Consider the following 22,937-nt stretch of genomic DNA (forward strand, 5'->3'; position numbering starts at 1 on the left):
GAGCGAGATAGCCAAAACATAAAATGGTAATAACTTTTGGTTATTGCCATTTTTTGTTTATTTGTGCATTGCGGGCGGCAGTTTGGCGGACCTGCCCAGGCAGGGCAGGAGTGGTTTGCCCACACCTCAGTGCACAAAGACTGTTTGGTTGGCCTGCTCAGGCCTCCCAAACCAGTCATGCACACTCTGCACTTCTCTATGTAGGCTGCATTGAAGGCTACATGGAGAACATGCCATTCCCTACAGCCCCTGGCTGGGCAACGTCTCGACAAATCACAATGCTCCACTGGAGCGTTGTGATTGGCTTAGGAGAGGGAGGCTGTCTGCTTCCTGTTCCTGTCGGAGACAGGTTAGCAGGAGCAGTGAAGACGCGGGACTCAGGCCGGCAGAAAGGTAGGTTTGAATTTTTTTTTTGTTATTGCCCCCCTCCGCAGGCGACCCCATGCCCACCCACACACCTGCGAACCATGCCGGCTGCTACTGGTGAAGCTATTGTGCACTGACAGACCACCAGTGCTTAATTTTAGCCCGTGGTTTCCGGTACTCGGCATTGACACCTGCACTTAATTGGTTACCGGTGCTCAGGTCTAGCACTTAATTGTCATCACCACACTTATGACAGTCTGCCACGTGGTGCTGGTCATCTAATTGAGAGACGAGCAGAGCAAGGGTTGTTTATGAATACAATATAAATAACAAATTACTAATACCTGCCTCACCAGCCATTCCTTTAGATTTGAGCACCTGGAATAATCGGAACTGTCGCACTTGTTAGATTTGCAGTGTTATTCCCGTAAGGCACAGACTTGAAGTGTTCCCTTTGCAATGCTTATTCTCTATTCCGTGTTAAGTTAGCATTCATGGCGCCATCTTTCTTGGCGCCATCTTGTTTTGTAACTGAGATCTAGCTCCTGTCTTATAATGCTTGCCTCAGCAGAAAGGCTGCGGCTGCGCCTCCAGCTTGTACTTCTCAAGGTTGAAGCTTCACTGCACTAATGAATGTACGATCTATTGTTGCATACCTTTTCTGTTAGATAAACCAGTTCCCAAATCATAAAATGGTAGGCACTGGCCGAGCAGCCTTGGGTCGAAATAGCTTGTTCCCAGCCCAGTGCCATGGTTCATCCTTGTTTGCCTTCTTTGTTCACCAGGGCCTGAGCTGGAAAATTCCAGTTTGGGTGGGACTTTAGAGGTGTTGGAAATGTATATTTTGTGTTACTGTGTGGACGGGGGCAGTCCCTCGGCAGTCATCTCAGGAGACTAGTCAGGCTGGGATCCGCTGCAGCGTATTTGTAATAAACGAATTGGTTTGTATTCTCTACTGTCTGACCGACTCATCATTTATTGGGAAGGCAGAGAGGTGGTCGTGAGTGACCCGGGTGACCCTAATTGGGTCACTTCCTTCACCCTTGCAGGCGAGAGGGATGGTTAGTAGTTGTTTTGGCAGCGATGACAAGGGCGATGGGAGGTGCAAGCTGCAGTGGCCTCCTGGTCAGAGCCCCCGCACTTACTAGTTTACAAATCAAGCATTTCAAACCACTGACCTCAAATGACCCAGCTCACTCTTCTACTATGGTTTACCCTTTGACACGACTACCTGTTTCGTGGCTGCTGTTCTAGGGGGGTCTCTTGTTGTAGATGCCCTGCAGCAAGCACTGCCTGACTGTACATCAGGAGGGAGCATGCCCACGTGTGTCCGTTTTCTCCTTTGAAACCCACCTAACTTAGATTCTATTCAGTTTGTACCAAACCCCCTGTAAAGTTGGATTTAAATTCCATCATATTTTGCACAAACGTATTAAATATTAAACAAGCTTCAAATGGAGCCAGTTATCGTAGATGTCCAAGCACCAAATGCAAAGACACCAAACTCCATTATGTTCTTAAAAATCTCAGCATATTGAAGCCCCCTTGCCCCCTCCCCTTACTCCTAAACATCTACTTCTAGCCGCGAGCCTAAGCTGTGAAGAAAGAAAGTTCCAACATGTTCCGAACACTGCTTCAGCCGAGAGCAAAATTACGTAACACTACCCCGGCGCAGTTCAATTGTGAACAGCAGTTTACTACTGCCCACCGCAATTGCAATACTATTGTATATGTTTATGTGCATCGTGGTTGTACCAGTTGACCGTTTTCAAATATTATCCCTCTTGTCGGCCCATGCAAGAGTTGGCGCAGAATTCACTACACCAGTGTACATTTTACGCGATGTAGAGTAAATGTTGCATGCAGAGTTTAACGGGTTTTGCGAGGTAGAAGGCGGTGTACGACTCTCACCCCCTCCCCCTCTCTGCCGGTGCCACCCGCCTATTCCCAGCGCATGCGACCGGCCACCACAGTAGCCCCGCCCCTTCCAAACAAAATGTTTTCACGAAACTTTCTCCAGCTGCGCGAGCTGTTGCTGAGGCAGGTCGCACGTCGCGGACACAGGGCAGTGTGGCAAGGAGGGGAGGAGGTATCGCCCAGCTGCATCAAAATTCATCGCACAGGAAATCAACAGAAAGAGGAGGCATCTGTCAATCACTGCCGCAAAGTAGTTCGGAGGAAGAGAGAAACCGGCAGGGAGGGGAGCAGGAGGTCTTGAAGGGTCGGATCCTTGGCACCGGCCGGAGTGCTGCTGCGTGCTGCCCCGCTGGCAGCCACCGAAGCCCCCTTCTCTGCTGAGACCCTGGATGCCCCGGCAGGAGGAGGAGAGATGCACAACAGAGGGGTCGCCTGTTGCTCGCTCCGGAGCTGGCTAGCCTGTGCCCCCGTCCTCCTCCTGCTGTGCTCTCGAGGTAAGGCTCACCCCGCTCTAATGGTTTCCAGACGTAGGAATGTGTGTGTAGATGGCCTCTTGCCCTGTGTTTACAGGAATGCCCGCAGGGGAAGACAGTTGTGTTTGCTTCTGTCACTGGAGCATATGGTACTTTCGCTGAGTGGCTAGCTGGCTGCTTTCCCGATAAACTTTTAATCACGTGCTTCTAGGGTGAGATAGATTCTACTCCTTTTGACTTTTCTGCCACAGTAACCACAACCGTGTGGCATAAGCCTAGCTGATCTGAGTTATTGGGCAAAGTCGTTTGTACGGCTATTATTTGCATCTGTAAAACGTGTCAATTACTATTATCAAATAATGGCACGGCATCGTTACTACTTGTGTCCACTGACCTAATAAGATTTCCTGGCAGGGCGTATTACAGAGTCATTTTGCACAGGACATGTTGGAGTACATTGATTTGCGGCATAATTTAAGTATAACACAGTCTGATTGCTCCTCGTGCATTACATGTACAGGGAAAATAGTGCTAAATCTGAGCAAATCTCTCAGAATTTGAATTTGTGGCATTAAAGTAGCAAAAGGATCTCTGTAGCAAAAGCGGAATTCGCTGAACTACCTTAATTAACTACACCTCTAATATTCTGAGATCTCTGGGAGCGAGGCTTCGTGTCTCCATGTTACACTCGGCGCTTGTTCCTACTAAATTATCCTAAAAGAAAAGTGACACTGTGTACTTTAGAAGCAAAGGTGCATTTATTGTAAGTTCTGCACGTACCTGCCGTGATTACGCAGATTGCGGGGAACGGCATGAACGCATTGGAACGTGACCAGGGGCATTGGATGGGTGTGTGTGGGGGGGGGAAGGTAGGTTGACTCTGGTAAAGGGCCACGTCGTTATGTCTTTATTACTCTCTAGAAAGTTACCTCATAAAATGGCCACGCAGTTGAGTGCACAGATTCTCGTCCATCCTTTAAGTCCTGTCTGTCTCCCACCTGCGCATTATTTACGCACCCCTCAGACTCCACCCCCATTGACTTATAGCCAAATGTATATGAGGTGTTTACTCGGTTGGTTTGTTCAGGTCATTATGAGAACCGGGTTTGTATTGTTTTGGTCTCTTGACAATGTCTCGCGCTCCACCCCTTTTCAAGATTAACTCATTTTAATCCTTTCAGCCAATTCTTCATGCTCAACCATACTTAATTGGGCAGCGATATAATCACATCCTATTAAGGCTAAGCCGAGGTCTCAGGTTTCCTAGCCCATCATGCATAAGTACGTCATCTAGTCTTGCTTTTAAGTCCGGCTAGAGATAGCTTTGGCTGTTTTGACAGGCTGTTTTCAAGGAGATCCATTATAAAAAAATACATATATACAGGAATTTGGACAGTCCTCTTCACCCATTGGGCTATTTCGGGGTTATTTACAATATATGTCCACCCTCCATAGAATATAGAATGGAATAAAGGGTCAACCAAACCTCGTTAGTTGCCTCACACTTCAAGTGATTGCATGTAGCCTCACCTCATGTTCACAGGTTCCCATTTATGTTTCTTTTCAAACCTATTCCGGCCACCTTTTGACAGCACCTTATTAATTTTAAGCTTTTAATTTGAATTGCATAAGCTGGCAAAAGAAAACAAAAGAAAACCCATGGCACAGTTTCCAAGGCCAGACCTATTGACTTTGCCAGTCCTTTTTAGGTCTCGCCTGACCCAGCGCATGCGCTGGTCTGGCGAGACTTATTGAGAGGGCTCCAAAAAGTGCTACCAGGCCAGCCTAGAGCTACAGTGCAAGTGCGCGCGCGCCGCGCTTTACCGCGATTACTTTCACCTGGCTTTGCATAGCCAATAGGTCTCGCTTTTGGAACCTTATAAGTATTTAGTTATGCAACTGTTGCATGGCTAAAAACGTATAAGGTCCCAAAGGCGAGACCTATTGGCTATGCCAATGCTTGTTTTTTTTTTGCATTCTGGTATCTGTAACCATGCTTAACCAATAAAAAGTCAGCACAACCAGTCACAGAAACACAATAATAAACCTGGACTGGAGGAGACTCTTAACGCCTGGATCTGGGAAACCTGGGAGCCCCTCAGTAGAGAAAAGTACCCAGCACTGAAGACCATTTTCAAGTCACGTCCACTTGGCTTTTATTTCCTGTTTCCAGGAGCGAGCGACTAATTTGGTCCATTTTATTCTTTCCATTCACATTCTTGTTCTGTTCATTCCGTTTTAAATTAAGTGGAATAAGGACAATAATTCAAACAACACAGTGGAGTAGATGGGCTACATATGTGTTAGTAGAAAAACTTCAGAGTTGTTTATTTAACTTTGAACGTCAACGATGCGCTTATAGTGAAACTGTCTGGATAATAACTGTATTTGGCATTTCCCTCCTCAGTGACTGTCTTATTCATCTGATGACTTTTTCAGTCGACTGCAATCTGCAGGCTGGAACTTGTAGACTCCCTCTTCTAGAGAACGCAGAACTACAAGTCCCGTCATGTAAAGTTCTATTGGATTCAAAGTCAGGATAGCTGCAGGTGCCCCTTATGATACCATACCTGTCAACTCACACGGTGCCACCGTGTGACACACGGTGCGATTGTTCTTCAAGTTGGCAGGTATGTGATACTGTCTCAGCAAACGGACATGGGGAGACCGGAGGGTGGGTTTATGCGGTCAGTCCTGCCTCTTCATAAAAACAAGCATTGGCATAGCCAATAGGTCTCGCCTTTGGGACCTTATAAGTGTTTAGCCATGCAACAGTTGCATAACTAAATACTTATAAGGTCCCAAAAGCGAGACCTATTGGCTATGCCAAGCAGTGCGGCCGCGAAAGTGATCGCGATTGCGATCAAAGCGGCCGAAAGTAAATCGCGGTAAAGAGCGACGCGCGCGCCCGCGCACGTGCACTGTAGCTCTAGGCTGGCCTGGTAGCACTTTTTGGAGCCCTCTCAATAAGTCTCGCCAGACCAGCGCATGCGCTGGGTCAGGCGAGATTTAATGAACAGTGAAACAGCAGCTGATAAGTACAGTCTTTTTTCATTACCAATGAACACTTGGGGATTGAAGGCGCAGAAGAAAACTCGCTAATCAGCATGCCTCTGTGAACGACGGGAGAGAGTGCAGAGGAAATTTGCCTCCCACACTTGTGGACAAGACTTTGAACTTTGTTTGCCTGCCCTGTGGTGATAAGGAAGTGTGCCTGGGAACAAGGCCACGGAGTCGGCCTTGGCAACACCCTTGTCTTGGATTTACAAATCAAATGCCACCTTGAATAAGTGCACAGAAGTGTTCACAAGTGACCTAGCTGCCAAGGGGCCCTTTGTCTGTGACGTCCACAGCCAATCCTGGTTCTGTATTCAACAGCACGTTGCATTCTGGGATATGTAGTGAGTAGTTTAACACTCTTTAAGGACGGATTCAAAAACTCCCAGCATGTAGAGTGTCAGAAAGTAAAACCAAATCCTGCGCTGATTTCACACACAACTGGTCACTTGAAAACTTAAATAAGTATGGCGTTGCGTCAAGTGTGTTGACAAGGGGTTCAGAAGTACAAAGAACGTTTATGAACCTACAATAATGGAAAGTAAAGCTGAAAATTGTTGTATGGGGTCACCTTCGCTTTTTAGTTTAAAAGCTATAGCTGATTGGCTGCTAGTACTAAATCAGAGCTTTTAAGTGTTCTGGCTCCACAAGTTTCTCTTCCAGTCCAGGATGCTTCTTTCCACTCTTACATTAGTATTCTTGTTGATTGTGTTACCGAATCAGGACTAGACTACAAGTCCCAGAATGCAAAGAAAACTGGACGCAGTGCTCCCGTACGAACCTTGGAAACTCGAAAGCCAGAACAGAGCCCACCGCAATGTTACCAGATGGTGCTATGTCGGGTCACGGCGCCAGATTCCGGTGGATTCAGGCAGGACCTTAAGTGGGATGAAAAAACGGGGGCGGGGTCGTCTCTAAGGGGCGTGGCTTTATGTAATTAAAGGCGTGGCATAAAACACCATAGCTTAAAATCTGTGTTTACCATAGTGTGCCGCCCGATTGGTATTTTGCTGCTCCTGTCATTGCATGCAGACATATAATACAGCAAGAAACATTATACCTACAACAAGTCAGGACTATTGTCTTTGTCATGGTTGTTAATTGCATAAGATTAATAAGCATCAAATATGGCTTTGTTGTATATAATATTGAAAATGCTTCAGTTCTGAAATGATGCGACTATGAAAGATCTACAACGAGTCTCTTTGAAGTTACCTCAAAGGCAGTCAAGGGTGGCGCTGCTCCAGGGGGAAAAAAATGTGTTCACCCATAGAGCGAGGGCAAAAATGGAGAGCCAATAAGGACCCGCCTCAGCACCGGCATTTTAGAACTGCTGGTGCCCTGCACCGGCAGGACCCGGCCCACTTAAAGCCCTGGATTCAGAGTTGCCTGGCAAAGATCAGCTGTTGTCTGTGGGCTCCAAGGGCTGAGTTTTCCTCATCGTAATGCAACGAACCTCCCATTCTTGCTTTAACTCTCAGGTGGTAGAAGTTGAGAGGTCAATGGACGCCTTCATTTGAGGTTAATTCCTTAAACCCTAGAAATCGAAATCACCTAGAAAAGGGAGATTCCCAGCTCCTACCACCAAAACATGGGAGCCTAAGAGTCTCGATGGGGGTTATTCAGGGCTTTAAGTGGGCCGGGGCTCACCGGTGCTGAGCAGGGGGCCTCGAAACGGGTCTCTATCGGGCTCTGTTTTGTGCCCTGGCACAGGTGGTCAGTTTATTTCTGGACTGCAGTGACAGCAGGCACATTGATGTGCGCTGCTCACACTGCTCACTTCTCACTAGGGGAGAAGTTACGCATGACGTCATGACAGGTGAGCGTTGTAGGGGAAGGGAAATCCTTTAAAGAGAGTCATTTTCTCTCGAATTTCCCTTCTCTTTTTGAAACACAGGAGCAGCAACATTGTCTGCTGTCACCAGGGCTTTAAGTGGAAGCTTTTTCAATATTATATAGAACAATCCATAATTGCTGCTTATTTATCTTATGCAACTAACAACCATTGACAAAGCCAATAGTCTTGACTTCTTGTAGGTATGATGTTACTTGTATCATATATCTGGATGCAATGACAGAAACAGCAAAATACAAGTCGGACAACACACTATGTTAAGCACAGATGTTTAGCGTAGGTGTGTTTAAGCCACACCCTTTATTACATTGACCACGTCCCCTTGAGAGACCCCCCAGTTTTTTCATCCCACTTAAAACCCTGGGGTTATTACACGCCGTACGGTATTCGGCTGAATTCTGAAAGGGGCTTTCTTTGTAGGAGCAAGCTGCTTTGGCATTCTTGTGAGGATAATCCTCTACAGAGCTTGGGTTCTCTCTACACAATATTATCAGTTCTTCCCGTTTTAAGATTCTTTAAGAGGCACACGTTGGTTGGTTCTTTGAAATAGATGTTCAGAAAATTCCCTGAATTCTTTTCTAACCTGGCAATTTTGCTTATCTTTGTTTTAACAATCTCTTATACAGTTCTCAGGCACTTTTGAAGTGATTTTTTTCATGTATTTGCTGTTGTAACTGTATATCTAAAAGTGAAAAAACTCTTGGCATTGTTGATTTTCACGATTATTTTATCAGCCATGACTTAATAATTCAGGCTTTGCTGGTAAAAAGGTGGCAACCATAGGAGCGCCGAGGTTCCCCAGGTTTGTATTTCAGTAGTTTAGAGTGTCCCGGATTTTCGCTGTGAACTCTGGGACTTTTAGTCCTGTTTATTTCATTTTGAAATCGGAGCAATAAGTTTGAGAATGCAAAGCAAACACCTGGACTGGATGATCTTTTCACGTATGGACCTGGAAAACTTGAATGCTCTTCCTCTGCAATATATCAAAGTTATGTGACTTCTATTTGAACCGATAAGAAATGAGTAACCGAAGTAACTGCCATTTCAGAAAGTTGAACAACTTTTGTTTTTTATAAATAATACTTCAATATTAGGTTGAAAATAAGCACAAAACAGAATAGCCACACAAGCCTCAGTTTGGTCCATCAGTCTAAGAACTGACTGATATTTTTTATTTGTCATAGTTCAAGATAACTCTTACATGTATCTAGAAGGGCGATGTTTGTGTGTGTATATATATATATATTATCTACTGGCGGTCGCCAGTAGATAGTTATAGTTACAACCTAGTTTCCATAGGAAATCTCAAAATTCTATTTTGAATAACTTTGGCGCCGGTTGACGAATCCTCGCAAAATTTTCAAAACAAATGGGGCGCTCCGTTCAGCTCCTACCCTGAAAGTCTCGGGGTGATTCGTCAAGCGGGGGCCGAGAAAAAGGGGGGGCCCCAAAACGCGTTTTCCCCATGCATTTTTCCATAGGACCTTTAGTCGCAGCTACAGCCCGAACGGCTGAACAGAATTACGTGAAATTTGGCAGAGAGGTAGGTCAAGGAAGTGCCTTTTGCAGGTCTGGTGTAAATCTGTTCAGTATTTCCTGAGAAAATAGCATTTAAAAGCATATCAATATCTATACGCGCGCACGGTGCGCGCACCCTGTCGTGCGCGAGCGCAATTCTGATTGGTTGTTAGATGTCGGTAAACATTCGAATCGGTCGAAACCAGGAAGTGTCGGCCGCCATTTTGTCTCTCGCAGTCTGAGGGGGTGAAAAAAAAAGGTGGAGAACGGGAAAAGGGGACAGTTCCTGACCCCCTAGCCTTGGTCAGGGGGTCACAGAAGGACCCCCAAAATTAAAAAAAAAAAAAATCGCGAGGTGCGCGCACGGCACTCACTGCGAACCGTGGGTGCTGGGTGCGCGAAGCTCACCGAGCGCCCACAGCGCGCACACGGTGCGCGCACGGTGAAAAACCTGGAAAAAAAAATAATAAATACATAACTTAGCATTTAAAAAACCGTACAAATTCACTGAAAAAACCATAGGTTTCACACATGTTATAGTTAGCTGGACATTTCACTCGTAAAAAACCATTGAAATTCCCCCGTTATAGTTAGTGCAGGCAACTATAACTCACGCGACCGCAATCCTCTGCTGATGACGTCAGATATTACATCACTGATGACATATGTGTCTTCATGAAAAATAAATATTTGTAATATATGTATAGCTAAAGATTAATGGAAGAAGACATGGGTAAATAAGTGTCTAAATACAGTGATGTAATATCTGACGTCATCAGCAGAGGATTGCGGTCGCGTGAGTTATAGTTGCCTGCACTAACTATAACGGGGTAATTTCATTGGTTTTTTACGAGTGAAATGTCCAGCTAACTATAACACGTGTGAAACCTATGGTTTTTTAAGTGAATATATATATATATATATATTCACTGAAAAAACCATAGGTTTCAACATGTTATAGTTAGCTGGACATTTCACTCGTAAAAAACCATTGAAATTCCCCCGTTATAGTTGGTTCAGCTAAATATAACTCGCGCAACCGCAATCCACTGCTGATGACGTAACATATTACATCACTGTATTTACTAAGATACTGTTAATAAGTCAGTTATACAATTAATTTTACAAAAAACCCATCCATTTAGACACTTATTTACCCATTTATTCTTCCATTAACCTTTAGATATACATATATAAAAAATATTTATTTTTCAGAAAGACACATATTCACTGGATGATGTCATCAGTGAGGTCATCAGTGATGTCATTTGAGATGTCATCAGTGATGTCATGAGTGATGTCACTGACCATGTCATGAGTGATGTAATATGTGACGTCATCAGCAGTGGATTGCGGTTGCGCGAGTTATATTTAGCTGAACTAACTATAACGGGGGAATTTCAATGTTTTTTTACGAGTGAAATGTCCAGCTAACTATAACATGTGTGAAACCTATGGTTTTTTCAGTGAATTTGCAAGGTTTTTTAAATGCTAATTTCTAACTATAACGTGTGTGAAACCTATGTTTTTTTGAGTGAATTTGTAAGGATTTTTAAATGCTAATTTATGTATGTATTATTATATTTTTTATATATTTATTTTACAATAAACTACCTATGTATATAGTTATAGATTGACTGTATCCTGTAATATGGAATGGCTCAGCTCTCTTTTTTTTTAATTTGGATAAAGTTGAACAGCATAGTTAATATCTTCTATAAACGTATAAACAGTTTAAAATGTTTTTTTTTTTAAGGGTTTTTCACCGTGCGCGCACCCCGCGATTTTTTGAAAAAAAATAAAAAAAATGTTTCGCCCTTCGGGGACCCCCTGACAAAGGCTAGGGGGTCAGGAACTCTCTACCCTGCCCCCTTTTCACGTTCTCCACCTTTCTTTTTCACTGCCACACACAAAATGGCGTCCGACACTTCCTGATTTCGACCGATTCGAATGTTGACTGACATCTAACCACCAATCAGATTTACGCTCGTGGACATTTGGTGTGCGCACCGTGCGTGCACGGTGCGGGCATATAGATATTTATGTACTTTTAACTGCAATTTTCTCAGGAACTACTGAACAGATTGACACCATATATGCAAAAGGCACATCCCTGACCTGAGGACTACCACTTTGCCAAATTTCAAGTAATTCTGTTCAGCCGTTCGGGCTGTACCTTCGACTAAAGGTCCTATTGGAAAATGCATGGGGAAAACGTGTTTTGGGACACCCCTTTTTTCTCAGCCCCCGCTTGACAAATCACCCCGAGACTTTCAGGGTAGGAGCTGAGCGGAGCGCCCCATTAGTGTTGAACATTTCACGAAGATAAGTCAACCAGCGCCAAAGTTATTCAAAATAGAATTTTCAGATTTCCTATGGGAACTCGGTCCTAACTATAACTATCTACTGGCGACCGCCAGTAGATAATATATATAGTGTGATATATATGTAGTGCGCGCTGAGGCCCCTGTAACTTTTTGACCACATAAGGTATCCACGCCAAATTTGCGTCCTTTTCTTCCAACATCATGGGGCTTCTGAAGGTACTCAGGGTTTGTGGATTCCCCTGGAGGGGTCACAGAAATGAGCCAAAATACAGCAAAATTTAGTTTTTTTGGGGAAAATGGGAAAAACGGGCTGCAAATGAAAGCTTCTGGGTTTTTCCCTGCAAGTGTTATCAAAAAAGGGTTTGTGGGGCTGAAATCACCATTTCCCCAGCTTTTAGGGGATACCAGACTTTTGTCAGAAACCCAACATTTTTTACACAGTTTTGGCATTTTTATGGGACATAGCCTATTTTTGCTATTTTTTGTGCTTTCGACCTCCTTCCAGTTAATGGTAGAAATGGGTACAAAAGCAATAATGGATCCTGGAAAGCTATACATTTTAGAGAAGTAGACAAAACTCTGAATTCAGCAAGGGGTCATTTGTGTAGCTCCATCAAGGTTTTTTAATAGAAACTAACAGTTAAATATAGGATAAATTGAAAATTTGTTGAATAAAAAAGCCTTTTGTGTCAACGTTTTCACCTGTAACTTCTTCTAATTATGACAGCTCTTTGAATGCAATATACCGTTACATCCGCTGGACATTACTGGTTGTGGGGATATATAGGACGTGTAGGTTCACCAAGAACCCGACGAACCCAGAGCCAAAAAATGAGCAGCAACTTGCAATGGTTTTTTATTATGTACCGGGTATATAGTAATTATTCTGTAAAAATGTGTACATGGTAAAATCGGTATGAAAGACACCTATGTATTTCTGAAATGGGAACAAAATATAGAGTTTAGAAACAGTAGATATTTGCACATTTCCGAAATTGGGAATACTCATACTAGCATGAGAATACTCATACTAGCATGAGAAGTATCAGTCATTTTTTAGAATGACTTCTTTTTTACACCATGTCTTTCATTTGGAAGGCAGAAATGCATCAAAAGTCAATAGGTAATAACAGTTCCTTTACAAATCTGAATTACCCTAAGTCTCCCGATAAAAACGGTACCTCACTTGTAGGGGTAGGCATAGTGCCCACGACAGGAAATGGCTCAAAACGCAACGTGAAGTTTTTTAACCCTAGCTCTGCCGGCACCTAGGGAAACCTAACAAACCTATACATTTTTGAAAACTAGACACCCAGGGGAATCCAGGATGGGGTGATTTGACTGCCTCCCACCAGGTTCTGTTACCCAGAATCCCTTGCAAACCTAATAAATTGCCAAAAAAACACTTTTTCCCCACATTTCTCTGGTGGAAAGTTCTGGAATCTGCGTGGATCCACAAATTTCCACCCACCCAGCGTTCCCCAAAGTCTTCCGTGAAAAATGGTACCTCACTTGTGTGGGTCAGCCTAGTGCCCGCGACAGGAAGTGGTGCAAAACGTAACGTGGACACACCTCAATTTTGTAGTGAAAAATGACCCTTTTTTGGCAAAGTGCCAAGCTGTAGTTTTTTAACCATATCTCTGCCGGCACCTAGGGAAACCTAGCAAACCTATACATTTTTGAAAACTAGACACCCAGGGGAATCCAGGATGGGGTGACTTGACTGCCTCCCACCAGGTTCTGTTACCCAGAATCCCTTGCAAACCTAAAAAATTGCCAAAAAATACACATTTTCCCCACATTTCTGTGGTGGAAAATTCTGGAATCTGCGTGGATCCACAAATTTCCACCCACCTCGTGTTCCCCAAAGTCTTCTGGGAAAAATGGTACCTCACTTGTGTGGGTCGGCCTAGTGCACGCGACAGGTAACGGCGCAAAACGCATCGTGGTCACTCCTCAATTTCGCAGTGAAAAATGGCCCTTTTTTGGCAAAGTGCCAAGCTGTAGTTTTTGAACCCTAGCTCTGCCAGCACCTAGGGAAAATACTAAACCCACACATTTCTGAAAACTAGACACCCGGGGGATTCAAGGGAGGTATGGCTTGCATGGATCCCCCAACGTTTCCTCACCCAGAATGCCCTGCAAACCTCAAATTTAGCTGAAAAAATCACCTTTTTCACACATTTTTGTGTGGGAAAGTTGTGGCATCACCGGGCTGACACAAATTTCCTACCACCCAGTGTTCCCCTGGGTCTCCCGATAAAAACGGTGCCTCACTCATGTGGGAGGCCCAAGTACCCGTGACAGGCAAGGGCCCAAAACGTAGTGAGGCGACATGAAAATTGCCTATCTCAAAACGACCTGGTTTTGCAAGGGGGGTCACTTGGGTTTTTGGCCCGGTGCTCGGCAGCCACCTAGGGAAACCTACCAAACCCACACATTTCTGAAAACTAGACACCCGGGGGATTCCAGAGAGGTATGGCTTGCGTGGATCCCCCAATGTTTCCTTACCCAGAATGCCCTGCAAACTTCAAATTTTAGCTTAAGAAATCACTTTTTTCACACATTTTTGTGTGGGAAATTTGTGACATCACCGGGCTGACACAAATTTCCTACCACTCAGCGTTCCCCCGGGTCTCCCGATAAAAACGGTGCCTCACTCGTGTGGGAGGCCTAAGGACCCGCCACGGGCAAGGGACGGAAAGACTGGAGTTTCTCTGGGGGTAGGGTGGGGGTATTGTCATGGCCATTTTGGGGAGCCCCTACCCCTACACTAATAAAACATGGTTTCTAGTGGGCTTTCTGTGCCCCCCAGGGGGTCCAGATTGGGGGCTACAGCTGGGGGGCAGAAAGCCTGTCATTTTTGTGGGGGGGAGGGTGGGGGCATTGGTGTGCCCGTTTCAGGCAGCCCACACCCTAAAAACCATTGCGCAAAAAAATCCCTGGTGGATAGTGGGCTTTCTGCCCCTCTGGGGGGGGCAGATTGGGGGCTACTGCCCCATCTGTCCCCCGGGGGGCAGAAAGGCTGTAATGGTGGCGGGGGGTGGGGGCATTGGCGTGCCCGTTTCGGGCAGCCTCCACCCTAAATAAAATCCATCACCCTAAAGAAAATTGCGCGAAAAAAATCCCTGGCGTCAAGTGGGCTTTCCGCCCCCCTGAAGGGGCAGATTAGGGGCCAATGCCCCATCTGCCCCCAAGGGGGGGCAGAAAGGCTGTAATGGTGGTGGGTGGGTGGGGGCATTGGCGTGCCCATTTCGGGCAACCCCCACCCTAAATAAAATCTAAAAATCAAGCCCTGGTGTTTAGTGGGCTTTCTGCCCCACCGAAGGGGCAGATTAGGGGCCAATGCCCCATCTGCCCCACGGGGGGCAGAAAGACTGTCATAATTGGGGGGGCATGGGCCTGCCCGTTTTGGGCAGCCCCCACCTCTATTTTTTTATTTTTTATTCCCTGGTGTCTAGTGGGCTTTTTGCCCCCACCGGGGGGGGGCAGATTGGGGGCCGATGTGCCATCTGCCCCCCAGGGGGGGCAGAAAGGCTGTAATGGTGGCGGGTGGGTGGGGGCATTGGCGTGCCCATTGCGGGCAGCCCCCACCCTAAAAAAAACCGAAAAACAAATCCCTGCTATTTAGTGGGCTTTCTGCCCCCCCCTGAAGGGGCAGATTAGGGGCCAATGCCCCATCTGCCCCCCGGGGGGGCAGAAAGACTGTAGTAATTGGGGGGTGGGGGCATGGGCCTGCCCGTTTTGGGCAGCCCCCACCCCTATTTTTTTTTTTTTTTAATTCCCTGGTGTGTAGTGGGCTTTTTGCCCCCATCTGCCCCCCAGGGGGGGAAAAAAGACTAAATTGCACCAAAATAACCAGGGGGGAGCAAAGGCCCTTGCCCAAGGGGCCGCTCCCCCCTCCCTGGTGTCTAGTGGGTGGATCCCTGCTTGGGGATCGCCCTCCTGTGGCGATACCCAAGCAGGGATCCACTGGGGAGGGGTACCATTGGAAAGGGGAGATTCTCCCCTTTCCAACGATACCTCTCCCGTCTTTCTACGTGCTCAGGGGGCTGAGATAGCCCCCTGAGCACGTAGAAAGTGAAACTGAAATGAGCCTCTTAGCTCATTTCACTTTCACTTTCACTGTAATGACGTCGGCACGACGTGCGCGCCGATCGTCATTACAGTGAAAGGGGGGGGGGGCCTCGGGAGCTGGGGAAGCTCTTCCCCAGCTCCTGAGGCTATTTTTAATTAAAGGGAATCCCTCTGGTGCCCCAGGGAATGCCTCATGACGAGCTGGACTCGTCATGGGCACAGCGCGACTGTGCTCCATGACGAGTCCAGCTCGTCATGGGCACTGGAGGGGTTAAACTTTCTTGCTCTGAACCCCCCGAAGCAGGGAGTTTTATACAGCACAGACTCGGCCCAAGAGCACTGGAACAAGTTAATTACTTTCTTTGGAAGAAGGCACCCGGGTCAGACTACGGGAAAACACTGTTTTTATACCACCACCATGATGGTCAAAAATGATGTGCCATTGCCTGTGTATTGGCTACATTTCAAGTGCCTCATCAAGATTTCTTCTGCCCATTCCCACATCTAATGTGATAGGAACATGCCCAATATAAAAAGGTGCATTGCGGTCTGATGGAAACTATGAAAGTCAAATGGTATTTAGTCACCAGAAGATACTTCTTCAAGAGTTACTGCGATATGGCTGGATCCATTGTCAACACAATATTGGCATACTACTAAACAGTGGTGGCTCCTCCACTAAGGTGGAGGAGCGTCACCCACTGCTAATTCAGCAGTGCACCAAAAAATCCATACAATGATAATAACATAACATTATTATCATTTTATTTTTCTTTGCGGAGCTTGGAGCCAGGTAGGGGTGGGGCTGAGCTCTGTGACGCCAAACAGAGTGAGAAGTAGTTTGCACTCCTCTAAGTGCACGTGACAGTTTGGTTGGCCCTAAACCATCATGCGCACTTGGCATTTTCTCCACTGGGCTGGGTTGCACAGCCCCGTGGAGAACATGCCCAGCCTCCCCAGGCACAGCCTGAGCATCCAAGCAGGACGCTTAGACCAATCACAATGGCTGGAAGAGCCCGAAAGCCTGGGTGCTTCCGCTGCTTCTTGCAGATAGTGAGGAAGAGGACGGAGGAAAGACATACGGCACCGCGGCGGCAAAGGAAAAGGTAAGTTACTATTTTTTTTTTTTTTTGTAATCCCGCCTCACCACCCCCATTCCGAGGCGGCCGCCACTGCTACTGGAGAGCAATATTAAGTTGTATTCTTCCTACTATCTGTACTAGGCTTCTAGTGTTCTTAAAGCAATTTCCCAACAAGTAAGTCAATATATCCTTAGTGTGTCCTGAAGAAGGTGACCGCAATCCATAGATGTTCTGAAACGTCTATGTTCCAGACTAGAACATTGATTATAGAGAGTGATTGCTGCATATATGCCTTTAAATGGTTAATGTAACCCAAATAATTTTACCCAATCACCTGTAGGCTTTTTTCCTTTGCTGTGCCGGGTTATCAGCCATAAACCCCTCATGTTATTAATACTACACTGAGTCTAAAATGTAGCATTTTGTTTTTGTTGTGTTAGTTGTCCATTTTGGGTTCGGGTGTCTGCATGGATTCTTTTTGCTTTCTACAGTTTTTAATTTATTATATTTATTTGCTAATATATGTGCATGTTTTGGTGTATTTCTTGCACAAAATATAGTATTATAAAAGATCATATTTCTTAGAAAATTGTGAAATATGGAAAACATTTCATGGTTCCCTGTGAAATACAGGTTGCATCATCATAATTACCGAACTCAAAACACTATACAGAGAAGATTTTTCATTGTGGGAGCTACTAGGATTATGCAGCATGGAGGACCAAATTATGTAGCAAGGTTATCAAAATTATGCATTAAAATGCAAACATATGTGACACTTTTCCTGACAATATTTTCACTAATTTTGTCTAGAGGCAATACGTTTTTCTGCAAATTATACTACTTATTTTTCAAATTATGTTGCAAACGTTGTAAATCCACATTTATGCGGTAAGACCTACAGACACAGAATCACAGAAATCCACTGGATCCCAAAATTGTCCATTGTTTTCATTTATTTATAACATGTAAACAACATCTAAACATTCAAATTCCAGTCAGGGCCCTTTTTTAGCTGCACTTCAAAGAAAATACACTTTTCATGCTCACTGCCACAAATTAAACAAGTAATATAAACATACAAAATGGGTAATGTGCAGTATGGTCCAATATTGCTTTGTCAGGGTTTTCGCTGGCATTTACTAACCTCCCAGCATTCAACCTTATGGTTTATGATGTCACCAGAACATTGCAATGTCAATATTGGACATATTACACAGTTACCCATTATGTATCCATTCATAAATAGTGTTTCTGACAGTGTGCTTTAGGCTTTGTGAACAAGGAACAATACAACAACTTAAATCGCAGTTTGGACTGTTACAAGCTCATGGGTAAGCTTGCAAACGAGGCAAAAGAATTTGGATATTTCAAAGAAGAAACACTTTTGATGGATGTCTTTGTATCTTATATTTGTATTTACCAAAAGTATGGGTTAAGTGGAGGGAGGTCACTTGCAGAGAACTGACCACTAAGCATCATTGGCCAACCTTTGCTGTTACTGGCTGAAGGGTGAGCTGGTAGTGTTTTGTTCTTGGTAGGGTGGGCACAAGACCTGGCCAAATATTGAGTGCCTGCTGCCAACCCCATGATTCACAAGACCGAAGGCTATGCACAGAGGGGTTTGCCCCCATGCAGATAGTTGGGCACCCGGTCTGGCTAAAGGGCAAGTCCCCTGCCTAACCTCTCTTGCATGTTGGTTGCAGGGTCTGATGTAACACCAGGTCTGGCAGACACTCTCCACTGTGTATGTCCAAAGTCTGTGCATGGTGGGGGTTGACTGCTTGTGGAGTGGTGGGTATAGACCTTGGTCATAGGATACACCTTACTTGAAACTTATCTCACGTATGGCTGTAGATAGTCTGCAGTGAAAGTTTCATACTTGTGGAGAGTTGGGTGCAGGACCTTTCAGAACCTAGGCACTGAGTCCAAGTCTGATGCGGATTGGATGCAAGGTCTGACTGAAGGCTATGACTTAGATGGTATGAGTGATGTCATCAATTATGTAATTTAACATGTTCTGAAAGACATAATACTGTTATATAATATGTTATAGTTATTTCATTAAACCATAACTTGCATAATTCAGTGATTTATGAGTTTTTACAGTAACCTCGTGTCTCCTTGCAACACCTACTTATAGTGTCACTTTAACTTTTGTTTTTTCAGTGAATGTCTGTGTTTTTTAACACTAGTCAAGGTCTTAACAGCACACATTTACTCTTCAAAAATTAGGAAACTGTTAAGCAACTAAGAAGATGGGTAGGCTGAAAAAAACTGTGGAAAGGGAATGCTGTGCTTATGCAGACGTTTCTCTCTTATGCTATTTTTAGCACTTTTTTTGCCTAAAATAAGAGACCAACAAACCTCCTTAAACTTTTTAACCTGCTGGTCTCATGCTGCATTAATATCTCAATACTGATTACATTCAGGCTGTTCCACAGGAAAGGGTTTTCTCCTAAAATGGCGCTCAAGTTTGCTTCACTTTTGTCTTCAATTCAAAATGTTTGCCCTCTAGTTGTTTATTAGAAATCTGTGATGATGCACAGATTGATTACTAGGGAGTTAACAGAAAGAATTCTTCTGGTGTTGAATATACATGTTTCACTCTGCATGTCAGAATGTTTTACTCAAGTGGACGAGGAAGATGTTTGGGAACTCATAGAAAATGTGGCCTAATTTTAGCTTTCTACAGCAATAGTCATATTTTCTATGAAAAAATTAACCTTAACATTTTGTTTATTTCTAAAGGAAATGCATTCCGTTTTACAGTTTTGATTCCACCAAGCAATGAAAAACACAAAGGTTAGCAGGCATCATAGAGAGGTATGGAAAAAAAACTCCTTAACTTACATAAGAAGAAAAAAGCTTAAAATTACATTATAGTTATGTATAGAAAAAACAACTTATCGGACAGTTAAAGCTTAGTATCGTAACTATAACTTGCACCCCCACCATACACTCCTTATGACCTTGCATATTACATCACTCATGACATGTTAAATAATAGCATTTATGACATCCCAAATTACATTGATGACGTCACTGATGAAATCATCCAAACTACAGCTCCTCAAATTACTCTACAAACTGCAAGATGATTTTACAAAACAATTTAAGTAGTACAGAACCCACAAACATATGCAGAATAGATTGTCTATGGTACATGTGTGCATGTATGTAATACAGATAAAATAGTACTGGAGGATAGTCTGATTCATAATGTTAAAAGTTCTATAGTGTACAGTTTACCTACCAGTAAAGTTTTAAGTTCATGAAGTACTCTATTAAAACAAGTTAGTGATTGAGCGCAACTACTGTGAGTTGCGGACACATTTCAATACGCTGAGCTTAAATCAAAGGCCTGCTGCCAAATCTGTAAAAAATAAAAAAGCATATCCTTACAGTACATTATTCACCTGTGGATTTCTGTGCATATGCTGGTTTTAAAGAGTTGTTATGTAACAGTATTGACAATTCCTATATCATTTGGAGATCTATAATGGGCAGAAAATTACTTCTAAAAGTTGGGTCAAAATTCTGAGATTTTCTACATTAGTGGAGAATGTGTAATGTGTTGGTGATCCACTTGCAAATAGTTTAAGTAATCGGAAGCATTGTTCTGATAGTGTACACCATTCTGCGCAGTTCAGGAATAGAATATATGTAAGGTATTTTTATAAACTACTGAAGTTTGTGCATAGGTCCTGGTTGTGCATGCTTTATCGGTGGCAAATGCATAGATGTGAAGCTGTGTCAGATGAGGTATTTGACAGGTACAAATCTTAAAGGTGTCCAATGACCAAACACCCTTTTGAACTCTATTCAAGGTTTAATAAATTGCTGATTATATTAATGCCTACGGGGAAGTTAGATTTCTTATACACTTGAATACCAGTAAAGAAGAGCATAAAATCTTCTAAATGTCGGTGATTTCACAAATATGCTTCATGTCAAAGATTTCACCCATTAGCACTACAGCGGTGATGGAAAATTGGGTCTAGGTGTTGCTCCCTGAATACCTTCCAGTATGACAATTATTTAGCAAATGGTCACAATCATTGGATGATGTCATCAGTGTTGTCATTTGAGATGCCATCAGTGATGGCATCACAATCATATTTAACATCTCAGGAGTGACACAGTATGTGAGTTCATATGCAAAGCATGGCCAGGTTGCAAGTGGTAGTCCACTCACTGAACTATAACTGGCAAATTTCACATTATTTATTTATAAATGTTATGTTGTGTGTGACTTTGTTTTGTCAATGTGAAGAGGTTTGTAAGTTAGTATGTGCTGGGATCAAAGATTTTCTTGGAGGCCATCTGCTGGCACCAGGATGACCACCACGTTTTATGCCATTATGGAGACATATTACAGTACATGGACTATTGTCTCATAACCTAATGCACTTTTGAAGTACTAGCCATGTTCTGCTCCCTTTGAATTAACAACTAAATACATTTGGAATCATTCAGTAGTAGGTTAGAAGTTCAGGACTGGAGACAGTGTCTGTAGTGACCTGGAGTGAAGTAGTCAGTCTAGCAGACTTTGTCAAAAGCTGGGTTAGGTGAATGCCTGAGCTCCCACCTCATGCCTCATTCTATCACAACCCTCCACATCTTGTATCTTTATCTCCCTATTGCAGGTTCTTTTTCAATCCTCCTTCCTTCCTTTGTCACTATTTTCCTATCTTTATCATCCTACCCCATTTTTAGGTCGAAGCCTGCCAGACAGCCCAGCTGTCTAGTTGTGACAAAACTTTCTGTAGGCATTCTGAATGCACTCCACACATTGCATATCCTTGGCTTTGTGGTTTGTAACTCACATTTTGCTGGCTTTCTATTTGCTGGCTTTATTTGTTTCAGGCTGCCCAGCACGTCACCCCCCCCCCCCCTGTGAAGCAATGCTTGTTCACCATCACGCCATGTATTCTTCTATGAGTCCTCCTTTTCCCTAAAAAAGGCCTTTCAATTTTGTTTTCATCTTGTCACATGTGCCATGCATTTAAAGATAGAAGTCTAATGTCAGGCTTTGTCTTCCGAGGGTGCTTGGTGTTTACTTTTCTTTCTCGGACTTCAAAGTGAGTGGATTTATATGACAATTGGTAGTGGGACCAAAAAGGTTTTTTTTCCTAGCACAAAAGCAAAATTAAAATGTCTGTAAATGAACCGTGTAAATATTTTAGAATATATTAGAATTAGGAAAGCACAAATGAAGCACTGTTTTTGTAATTTGAAACATGGCTGAAAACAAATATTTTAATAGGATCAAAACAAATTATTACACTGGGTGAAGCCATTTCCACACAATATAGTTTGTGAGTGGTATAGTGTTATCAGTAAAACTGTTTGTGCAAATTGTAACGGTCATTTCAATTTAAAGTATGATGTCTGTAATGGTAGTGCCGTACCACACCATGAATACTCCACACTGCGCCACTTTACTCTACTCCACCCCACTCTACACCATTCTGCTCCAGGCCACTCTGCTCCAGGCCACTTCACTTCATGCCCCTCTGCTCCCTTCCCCTCTGCTCTATCCCCCCTCTGCTCCATCCCCCTCTGCTTTATGCTCTCTGCCCCTCTACTCTATGACACTCTGACACAGCACTCTACTCCACACTACGACACTCCACTCTGGAACAATCCACTCCACCACACTCCACACTACCAAACACCACACTCCATGCCACTCCACTCTAGGCCACTCTACTCCACTCTGACAGTCTACTACACTCCACTCTTTGCCACTCTCCTCCACTTTCACCACTCTCCTCCATTCTTCACCACTATACTCCCACTCTTCGCCACTCCACTCTATGCCCATCTCCTCTATGCCACTACTTTTAGCCATGCTGAACAGCAGCCACGCTGGGGTAGAACATAGCTAAAACACGTTGACATAGCTCTTACATAGGCGAGACCCACTGGCTTTCCCAATGAAAACCTTTTTCTCTCCTTCTCTAACTCAGATTCTGATGATGAAAAATAGGCTCCAGTCCGCAAAAACAACAGCTGGTGCCCACCACTATTAGCTACAAATTAAGCACATCTGGTTAAAAGTAAGGCACTTTGTGTAGGTTACCCAGAACACGTTTATAGAATTAAACAATGTTAAGTAACTTGAAACAGAGAACGAAAGATCCTCGTTTCACAGACACATTATCTTCATAAAAATGTGAAAGCAAAATGTTCTTTGCTGCCATTCGCCATTGTGATAAAACATATTCGTCGGTTTTACTCGCGACATGTGGACGTTCCT

The 22,937-nt window shown here is 44.0% G+C and overlaps 1 protein-coding gene across 2 annotated transcripts in view; it reads left to right on the top strand.

The window, feature by feature from the left end:
- The first annotated feature begins 2,384 nt into the window (after positions 1–2,384).
- The window catches only part of MERTK (MER proto-oncogene, tyrosine kinase), a 374,986-nt gene continuing 354,433 nt past the window's right edge, over positions 2,385–22,937 (top strand). For both annotated transcript variants that reach the window (XM_085612117.1, XM_085612118.1), the window contains exon 1: positions 2,385–2,777. In XM_085612117.1, coding sequence (XP_085468243.1) covers positions 2,696–2,777 — 82 coding nt within the window. In that variant the 5' untranslated portion in view covers positions 2,385–2,695. The remainder of the gene's footprint in view (positions 2,778–22,937) is intronic.

Source organism: Triturus cristatus, chromosome 6, assembly GCF_964204655.1.
Source record: "Triturus cristatus chromosome 6, aTriCri1.1, whole genome shotgun sequence".
In the NCBI taxonomy this organism is placed as follows: domain Eukaryota; kingdom Metazoa; phylum Chordata; class Amphibia; order Caudata; family Salamandridae; genus Triturus; species Triturus cristatus.